The sequence below is a fragment of the Panthera uncia genome, chromosome A2, assembly GCF_023721935.1.
Source record: "Panthera uncia isolate 11264 chromosome A2, Puncia_PCG_1.0, whole genome shotgun sequence".
Classification (NCBI taxonomy): domain Eukaryota; kingdom Metazoa; phylum Chordata; class Mammalia; order Carnivora; family Felidae; genus Panthera; species Panthera uncia.
In genome coordinates this window covers 99904952-99915525 of record NC_064816.1, presented here as the reverse complement: position 1 = coordinate 99915525, position 10574 = coordinate 99904952, and the positions used below count along the sequence as shown (strand labels likewise).

The following is a 10574-nucleotide window of genomic DNA, read 5'->3' as shown; positions in this document are numbered from 1 at the left end:
CAAATGTTTCTAGATTTGCAAAGAATGGTTAAACTTAAACAGAACTAACATAAATGACAAATACCACAAGTAAAACCTTGGGTGAAACTAATTAAATTACAAATAAAAGCATGAATATGGAGGCAAGTTCCTGATAAATTCATTCAATTTCAAAACAAAAAGCATTAGAGAAATTCTTATAATAAAGAGAATTAAAACACCTGAGACAGAATTTATGCCTTAACTATTGATAAGATATCACAACAGCCTCAATTAACTTAAAATTCATTTCTCAAAAAAACTATTACAGATTTATTCATATAATATTATAATAAATATTTATGTCTGAAGTGTTCTCACCACAAAATAGAAAATGGGAACTAATGTGAAGTGACAGATATGTTAATTCGTCTGATGCTGGTGATTATTTTACAATGTGTAAGTATATCAAATCATTAAGTTGTATATCTTAAATATAATTTTTAATTGTCATTAATACTTCAACAAGGTTGGAAAAATATTAAAATATCAATTAAAAATGTGCTAAAAACTTCATTATGAAATAGGACATAACACTTCATCTTATACTATTGAAACAGAGAGCAAACCAGTTCTACCATTAAAATCTCTTTCATTTTACTTACCAGTAACTGTTTTTGGTCTTCCTTGGCATCCTTGTAAGAGGGGGATCCAGACACCCAAGGTGGTAATGGAGTTTACAGGTATCACACAATAAAAGAAGATGCTGATCATGGTTCTTCTTACAAATTCCACAACTTTGAATAAAGGCAGCAAATAAACGATTAGAATAATAATTATTTTAGTGAAACAGCTATTTATAGCACATTTTTTTAAATTTTAAAATTTCACCTTGGGATTAATGTTTCTTCTGTTAAAATCAAGTGTTTTTTTTCTTCAAATGTGCCTCTTTGTAACATCAATAATTATTAGTTCTAAATATTTGAGACTACAGAAAAATAGCTGGATCTAGTATAATTATTATTCTGGAGTCAAACTTTTCAGAGAGAGGCATATATAAGACAGTATTCTCAGGATGCCTGGCTGGCTCAGTTGGTTAAGTGTCTGACTCTTGATTTCAACTCTGGTCATGATCTCACAGTTTGTGAGATCAAGTCCTGCATCGGGCTCTGGGATGACAGCACAAGGCCTGCTTGGGATTCACTGTCTCCCTCTCTCTGCCCTTCCCTTGCTTGTTCTAAGTAAATAAAAAAACTTAAAAAAAAAAAAAAAAAAAAAAGAAGATAGTATTCTCAACATCACAGCTACCTCAATTTAGTTATCACTTAAAACATTTAATATTAGCTCAACTTTTCTCTAGAAACATAACTATTAAACAAAAAAATTTTACAATTTTCTACTTCTCTCAAACTACAGAAGTTAATTTACAAACAAAATTGTTTATTTTAACATTAATTATAAGCCTTTCAATGAATCTTCAACATGTAAATAAGCTACATTTCTAAATAAGTCTCTTCAAAATCAGACTTTGAGTCTTAAAAGTACACCAATTGATATTTTTGTGAGGAATGGGGAATTTTGCATTGTTGTTACTGTTATTTGGATTTTTGTTTCTTTTCAAGGAATCCAACTTTTCTTGTGCAAAACATCAACTTAACTACTCCTGAGAGCACAGGCACCATGACTGGAATATCTCTGTTTTTTTATATTGGGAACATAAAGTGTGAAGAAAAAGTTGTTGAGAATCTCTAACAGCTACCCATCCATGTAAGAAATAAAAATGATTTTTGAAGTTTTAAATTATCCTAGAGAAAAAGGGTCACATACACGCAACAACGACAACCAGTACTTGGTTCTCAATGCTACTCAAGTGAAAAAGGAAAATCATTTACAATACATTCTGAAACAAAAATGAACTGTACTGACAAGTGAGAAGCACTGTGATATGCATGGTGGTTCCAAACGAACCAATTTTGTTTGGAAAAGCTAGATTGAGCCAAGAAGTCTTGGCTATGCAAAATTACGATAGAGACAAAAAAGTAAATAACAAAAGCACTTCTAGAAATAAAATTATTACAACTGAGCATATAAAAAAATATAGACAGATTCAAATCTAGAACTTATCTTCATTATCCACCACTGTACAAAGGCAGTAATTCAGATTGTATATGATACCCATCACTACCTAAAAACACATGCAAAGCTCTAAAACTCATTAAAGTAAAATAAAATATAAATGCCCATTAAATAATAGATTATTTTAATTATTTAAGAAAATGATCATCTACATTATTTAAAGTCACTTTCCAATTCCCCCAAGACAATGGATTGTTCACTTCCATGCAACTTTTGGACATATATCTCCACTTATTTGAAGGATACAAGTCATTAATCTTATCATTAAAAGAGGAGCAAAAATCTCTTCCCTCATTCAACCTAAACCATCTTTGATAAAGGTATTGATAAAATGAATTTCAAATGCATTTAACATAAATTCTAATACGGACATAATCCATTCACAAATATTTGAAGCATCTTGTTACTAAAAGTATGAGTTTAAAAACACACAATATTAATCTGTTATCATTTTATTACTTGCCTATAAAGTACTGCAGGAAGAATAGAAGTCTTTTGTGTGCCTCCTTCTTTTTTACTGGGTTTTCTCTCCTTGGGTGCCCGCAAAATTGCCGGTATGTTCAACTTCTATTGATTTGAACAAATGCAGTTTATTTTGTTTTAAAGAAAAAATATAAAGCAACATTCTCCTCTATTTGCCACTCAAGTCAACTAAATATGCTAGAATTGTGAGGGAGAAATGTCTTACCAGCTATTACACCAGCAAAAAGAATTAAAATGAGTTTCTGTCTCACAGTTACTCTCATTAAAAATCTATAATTACATACTCTCATCCTTTTTCAGTGAAACACTAAAACATTATGAAAATTAAACTTCTACTTTAGCTTTAAAAAGTGAAAGACAAGGACAAGCATTTAAGAGCTTTAAAAAACCACACACAATACACTTGACAAAAAGAATATTGAAGCCGTTTATTTTCCTCAACATCCCAGCTACACGGTGCTCCATAGGTTAATTAGAAAAATTATCTTATTGGACCAAACTCTCCATAAAGTGAATGAGATTCTTTTTGGGTTTCTACTAATCTGTAGTATGCTGGCTTCTGAGACAGCAACCATCTATCAAAGTCATTTCTCGGTGGCCTGGTGGGCCGACATCTGTTCAACCAACTGGAAAAAAGTGTCATGCGAGTGGTACAAATGAATTCTACTTCTTCTGTGTATTTTACATTTGCACAAGGAAATTTGTAAACTTCTGTTAAAAGTAATTTAATAAATGACAATGCTCTTTTATGGTACATAATGCTTTACACTAAATAGAAGATTCTTATGAGACAATCTTGCAAATCAAGCCAAAACATAATGCTAGCTTGGCAAATAAATAATAGTCTTGCACTCAACATTAACTTCTCTAAATATAAAACATAAAGCACCATAATCTTCCCCAAATCCATCAACAACCTATCAATAGGAAGAAAGGTCAATTCTCCATAGGTGACTGCTCCTTCTCACCTCTTAAATTATGTTATTCATTGTAATATAAGCCGCATACATCCTGTTCACAAAAGAAGCATCTTGAAAGCTAGCAGAGCACAACACATACCGATATGTATTATTTTCTAAAATATTAAGTCTACACAAATTGTATGATAAATTGACCCTTTGTAAACTTCTGAAACAAGTACAATGAAAAATATCTCTTCTTTGATAAACTCCTTCACAAATAAGACTACTTTCACAGTACCACAGGAAGTCTCCATCTCCTTCTAAAATATAACAGATTATTTGAATGAATCCTTAATTTATGAATTATACACAGTACTAAAAAAAGCATTCAAAGAAATCTATTTGGCAATGATTCTTCTTTTTTAACACCAAGAACTTTAATAGGCTAGATATGCTCAAGGATAAAGTAAATTTTTTCATTACTACAATGATATCTACTTAACGGGAAAAACCACACTTTAGACTCTCAAGTTTCAAAACCCATCTCTTACATAGCTCAAAACCAGATTAACATAAAAACGAATCTCTTCAGTTTGCCTTTTAAATTTTATGTCAAAAAAAAAAAAAAAAGGTGGGGGAGAGGGGACTAAATATAACATAAGAACAAGATAGAAAAAAATGTGGCAAGGACTCTAAAACTGCTAAATTACACATAAGAAGAATGTGGTAGGAGCGAATTCATGCTTCACATCTTAGCTTCACCACAAATGACAATCAGAGCAAATGAAAAAGTTCTGCAAACAAGATAGCTGTTAAAACAAGCAAATTAAGCTACAGGTTCTCAGTAGGCAGCTTCCAATTCTCTAGATATATTTCAGGCATTATCATTATCCCAGAGGATTAGTTGGCCCTAATCAAACAGAATTTTTTAGTTAGGAAAGTTGTATCAGAAGTCTGATCTCTGAAAATAATATAAAGAATGAGAACAGAAGGAGATAGCAATTGGAAAGAAACTAACCTGCCCTGTGATTCTGCCTAGTAAGGCCCATATTCCTTGCCCTTCGCTTCGAAGTTTTCCATTCAGGTTTTGTAGTTCTTCTAAAGATTCACACAGCTACAACATAAATAATCAAAATTAGTATGCCAATAAAATATGTAGTAATCCATGGGAAAATTTAAATAATTTATCAACAAGTGTCCAAGAATATACTTATAGTCCATATTTTTTATAGTCCATATTTTTAATATATTTAAGCCACAGTACCGAGAGATGAGGCTATCCAATTACTTAATCAGCAACACTAATAAAATGTAAGCATTTTGTTTTATATTAGCATTTTTACTGACAATAATAATACCTATATTTATCATTCGGTTACAGTTTTCTAGATATTTCATACACATTCTGCTAATTAATCCTTAAAAGTCTACCAAGATGCATTTCCACCATTTTCCCAATAAGAAAATTAAGGATTATATGGTGTCTGTGACTTGGCCAAGATCATAGAACTAGCAAGAATCCCCAGATCTTCTGAATCTAATCCCAGTACTCTTTTCACTACAGATGGCTGATATTGGAAACTTACCTCTTATTAATTTTTTATCACTTAAAATAACATGACAGTAAGTCAATATAGGTTTTATATGCTCATGTGACTTATTACCTAACATTTTGGCCACACCTTGCTTTTACATTCCTTTGATCTCCCTCATCATTACAATGAAGAGGCAGAATGGAAATTTAGATTGGTAGGTATTTTTCTTAAATCAAAAGTAACATTACAAATTCAAGACAAAAACAATAATTTAAAAGTAAGTTTCATTGTTTTCTACAAACTTAGAAAGTGAGGCTCTACAGTATACTAGTTAGAAAGAAGGAGTCAGGCTGGCCTCAAACCCCAATTCTATGACTTGACTATCTATGTGAGTCTGGGCAAATTACTTCACCTCTTTAGGATTCAATTTTCTCCTCTGAAAATGGGAGCAATAATTACAACTCACATTATAAAACAGAAATGAAAATTAAATGAGTTAATAAATGTAACATGCTCAAGATTGTACCTGGCACATAGGAGGTGCTTAGTGTTAGTGCTGATAATACATTCAATAAGAGTAGGAATTGTAGGGAAAGGTCCAAAGATTCCAGAAAATTTTCAAAATGGGACATACACAGAAAGCTCTAATATCGCAAATGACATCAACAACAGATCATATTATGTTGTTTTGTAGCCGACTTACCTTATTATATTCCACATGGAGTTTTTCCTGTTCATTCTCTAATTTATCCTTTATATTCTTTTGTTCAGCCATATTTTCCTGAATTTGAATCATGCGCATATTTCTCTCTATTTAAATTAAATATCCAATTTTACTTATTAGAAAATAAAAGCTGATGTATAAAACACACAAAGGAAGAAGCTAGCCATAAAGATGATCATATGGATAATCATACATTGTTTGCAACATTTTTAACCCTATTTACAAATACATGAACTCAGCATTTTATAACAACCCACAACTTAATAGAAAAATAAACATGCTTTTGGGGCGCCTGGGTGGCTCAGTCAGTTAAGTGTCCGACTTTGGCTCAGGTCATGATCTCACAGGTTGTGAGTTTGAGCCCCGCATCAGGCTCTGTGGGGCTCCAGCTCAAAGCCTGGAGTCTGCTTCAGATTCTGTGTCTCCCTCTCTCTCTGCCCCTCCCCTGCTCACGTTCTGTCTCTCTTTCAAAAATAAATAAATGTCAAAAACAATTTTTTAAATAAATAAATAAACATGCTTTTTACTTAATATATGTAATGTAGTATGGCTAATACACTTTTAAAAACTGACAGTGTATCAATTATTTCCAATAGCAAATTGTTCTCATTGAAAATGTGAATGTATCAGTGTGTATACTGACCAAAGTAATAATTCACAAAATCAGCAGTGAGAGCAGGTTGTTTATGCTTTCTCCTTCCATCCACACTAGAACTAGTATCTGAATTGTCCACTGGGAAGATATCTGTACTGATTCCCATTAGCTCTGCTTTCCGCATCAGTTTACGAATGGCTGAAGCACTGCTAGTGAGTGGTCTGGGCAATTTTTCCCTTGGAACCCAGGCCTGGGGTCTGGTGGATCGAGCTAGTTCTGCTTTGGCACGATATTGCTGAAGCCGGGCATTGATTCTTGCCTATAAAAGAAAAGCATATACATTTTAAAAGATATTAAAATGTAACATATTCCTTATGATTTCTACTTGTATGTTTAGGATAGTAAAGACAACCAGAATTTCCTGTATCAAGGCAAATTGTATCTATCCACAGTTCTTAAGATAATATTCTTGGATTACAATAAAAGGTCTACCCCAGTAACGAATCCAGGTCCTAGTCTATGATCCGAGTTGTCAGAAACTAATTTGACTGAACTGAAGTTCCTTTTCTCAATACCTGCAAAAGTCTATAAATTCACTTAATTTACATAGAAATACATTTTAAAAGATGGGCAAACTGATCAAATCTTTTACATAAGCAAACACTAAAACAGACTGAAAAAAAGATATGGTCAACATACTGCACTGATAGAATAACTTCTCTAAGCCACATTTTTCAATGTATTTGGAAACGTGCTTTAGAAAAGGCTTCTCAGTTGACTAAGGAGTAACATATTCAGCTACAAACTACACTCACTACCTTAATGACAATCTACTTCCTAGGTAACTAACCAAACTTCATAATTACATTTCACATGTCATTGGCACACACACATGAGATGTGAAATCCATAACCTTGAAAGAAAAAAACATGAGTTTTGGCATGAATCCCATACCTGTGCTTCTGGTGACAGTTGCTTCTCCCTTTCTTGCAAAGACATTTTACAATAGGATTGTAGAGCCAAGTAGTTTTTTCTCTTCCATTTTCTGTCTAACCTATCTGCATGTTGCTTACAATAAGCAAAAAATGGATCTGCTATATCCTATACCAAAAAAAAAAAAAAAAAAAAAAAAAAAAAAAAAAAAAAAAAAAAAAAACAGAAGGGAGGAGTGAATATTTTCACTTCAAAGGGTCATAAACAACCTAACACAAGAGATAATATTTGCTTTTTGAAGATTCTCCTATGTTGTTGGTTATTTCTAAAATAAATTACAAAAGTAACTTTTATACACAATGATAAAAATTGCTGCTTTTGAAACTTAATCCTGTATATCAACTTCAAATTAACAACTATTTTTTTCTTTAAAGGGCCTTGTAGATTTAAAAACACTGAAATAAAATCTTAGGTATTGTATTTAGTTAAGCTTGTGTACCTAAAAAAATAAGCAAGCACTGTTTAAAACAAATAGAATTTTCATAATCGTAGGTAAAAGCCATCATTAAATATTAAAGTTATGTATACATAGATTAATATTACAAAAAATACATCCAGAAAATACAGGACTAGCCAACACAGATAAGTGGAACATTTTTAACTGGCTAGCAATGCATGGCCAGATTCTACCCAAGACAAAAATGGATTAAGAAGGCCAGACTTCTTTTTACTTCTATTTACTGTCAATTGAACACATTAGGTATCACCTTTAACTCTTTATACAACTTTAAAACCTCAAACAGAAAACATAGCTCTCTCATAGCCATCTCTCAGGATACTAACCTAAAGGGTCTATTTTTATTCAAAAAGAGTAGAGTACCAAAAAAAAATTTACTCTATCAAAACCAAAAATGATTTGTAAATATTTAGCCAAAACAAGTAATCTGCATTGTGATTGCCAAAAAAATAACTGGGAGTTCATTCTTTAGGTCTGTCCCAAGGAGAAGAAATAAAGATAAGCTCTCCATATATAGTTTTTATCCAAGTTATGTTAGAAGGGTCTCTTAGTAAGGTGAGATTTTACAACCCAAAGAGAAATGATGACACTAAAAAAAAAAAACAAATGAGAAAGAACAGAAAGGAATATAATAACAAGAACAATAAATATGAGGTATCCTTAACATAAAAAAAGTGTATGAGGCAATTCTGTAGTGTGATATCCACAAATGTCACAATATAGTACGGTGGATAACATCACAGAATTTAGAAGTACAAAAAGCCCGGACACAATTTGAGCCACTGAAATTTAATGCATGAATGATTTCAGTCCATTAAGTCAAAGGTTATGGGAAAAAAAAAAAAATCAATAAAAATCTATACTCTATTTCCATTGTTTCAATGAGAACTTTCTACATGGTAACAGGGTACGAACAATACCAAAATTATACTTTATCACAGAAGAAACTACCATATGGTTTACATGAAATATAAGTAACTTTAAGGGAAACTATACGGTGTGAAACAAATTTCTGTCAGCATAACTGAATCTGTGCTATTGTTCGATTTTAATAATAAATACATTATATCATAACATGGTTTGAATATTCTAAATAATTTGGAATTCTCACAAAGCAGATCAGAAAGAATAGACACTTTCGGGCACCTGGGTGGCTCAGTCAATTGAGCGTCCAACTCTCGATTTGGGCTTAGGTCACAATCCCAGAGATGTGGGATTGTACTCCATGTTGGCCTCTGTGCTGACAGCATGGAGCCTACTTGGGATTCTCTCTCTCCCTTTGCCCCTCTCCCCCACTTGCCGCTACCCTCTCTCTCTCTAAAAGAAAGAAAGAGAGAGAGAGAGAGAGAGAGAGAGAGAGAGAGAGGGGCGGGGGAGGGGGGAGGGAGGGAGGGAGGGAGAGAGAAAGAAAAAGAAGAGAATAGAAACTTTAAATGGATCCTCACCACTGAGATAAAAAGTACTGTCAGAAGGCTACAAAAAGTCATTAGAATATAGTAAGGTATATGATGTCACTAGATGAAACTAGGGTACTTACTCTCTTTTTCCACCTTGCTTTTACTGCCTATATAAAACAGCCATTAAGAAGAAATCCCACCTAAGAAACCAATCTGTAAAAGGGGCGGGGGGGGGGGAGCTTTCTCGAATGTCATATAAAATTGAAACAGAAGATATGCCCACAAACAGATTTGTTTTACTTTAAAATTTGTCTTTTAATTAAATATGCTATTATATTACATGAATCTTAGTCTACAGAAGTATAATAGCCAAGAACTTCCTTTAACAGAATGATTACTGCCAAGAGCAAATCTTATTGATACTGATTCTTGGGTTTTTTTTGTTTTTTTTTTTTTTAATTTTTTTTCAACATTTTTTATTTATTTTTTGGGGACAGAGAGAGACAGAGCATGAACGGGGGAGGGTCAGAGAGAGAGGGAGACACAGAATCGGAAACAGGCTCCAGGCTCCGAGCCATCAGCCCAGAGCCCGACGCGGGGCTCGAACTCACGGACCGTGAGATCGTGACCTGGCTGAAGTCGGACGCTCAACCGACTGCGCCACCCAGGCGCCCCTGATTCTTGAGTTTTAAAACACTGTTCAGAAATCTTTATAATTTTCCAATTCTATAAGTGTTTATAAGAAGACACCAGAAACACATGTAAATATATTTAAATCATTCCCCACAAAAAAAGCACACCTAACAAGGAAGCAAATGTGGAGAAAAGTCACATTTTGTTATTCTAGCATCCAGAATTCCTACCTAATCAATCAAGGGAGGCAGCAAGGCAAAGGAAAAGCCTCAGGTCCTGTTTCTACATCCTGATTTATTTCAATTTCCCCTGTAAATTTCCCCAGATGAGATTAGAGACAGAGACATGCAGACCACAGATGCAAACTATTTATTTAATGTAATATTGTGTTTCGTTTGTTTCATTTCCATGTGCATGCCTTTAGATACAGGGATGTATGCTCTAAATCACTATAGACCCCCTTACATTCCACTGTCCCATCATGCGGCTACTTTACACATTTTTGTTAGCCACTGTCTACCCTCCCCCCAAAATGTTGAATGGCAACTATACAAAGGAACCCAAACTGCCATAGTATGACAGGTAAAGCTCTCAAAAAGTTCTAAAAGAAATGGCTATAAAGGAGTCTTCCTGATTGCAAAGCTCAAAGTTTTCCGTAAGTACAGTAATACCCTACCCTACAGACTCCATGATCTGGGTATTCACTTGGGATTTATCTCATCTTCTAAGTCTTACTTGTACTGCCCCTCTGCACTGCTGCC

General features: G+C 33.4%; 1 protein-coding gene across 4 annotated transcripts in view; it reads right to left on the bottom strand.

Annotated features, from left to right (window-relative positions):
- Positions 1-10574, bottom strand: part of PHF14 (PHD finger protein 14) — a 209249-nt gene that overhangs the window by 151357 nt on the left and 47318 nt on the right. For all 4 annotated transcript variants that reach the window (XR_007460008.1, XM_049641549.1, XM_049641550.1 and 1 more), the window contains exons 8-13: positions 7288-7434; positions 6382-6652; positions 5718-5824; positions 4498-4593; positions 2558-2661; positions 624-755 (exon numbers count right to left, since the gene is read on the bottom strand). Coding sequence is in view for 3 of the 4 variants with exons in the window: in XM_049641549.1 (XP_049497506.1) it covers positions 624-755; positions 2558-2661; positions 4498-4593; positions 5718-5824; positions 6382-6652; positions 7288-7434 (857 nt within the window). In the remaining variant the exon portion in view is untranslated. The remainder of the gene's footprint in view (positions 1-623; positions 756-2557; positions 2662-4497; positions 4594-5717; positions 5825-6381; positions 6653-7287; positions 7435-10574) is intronic.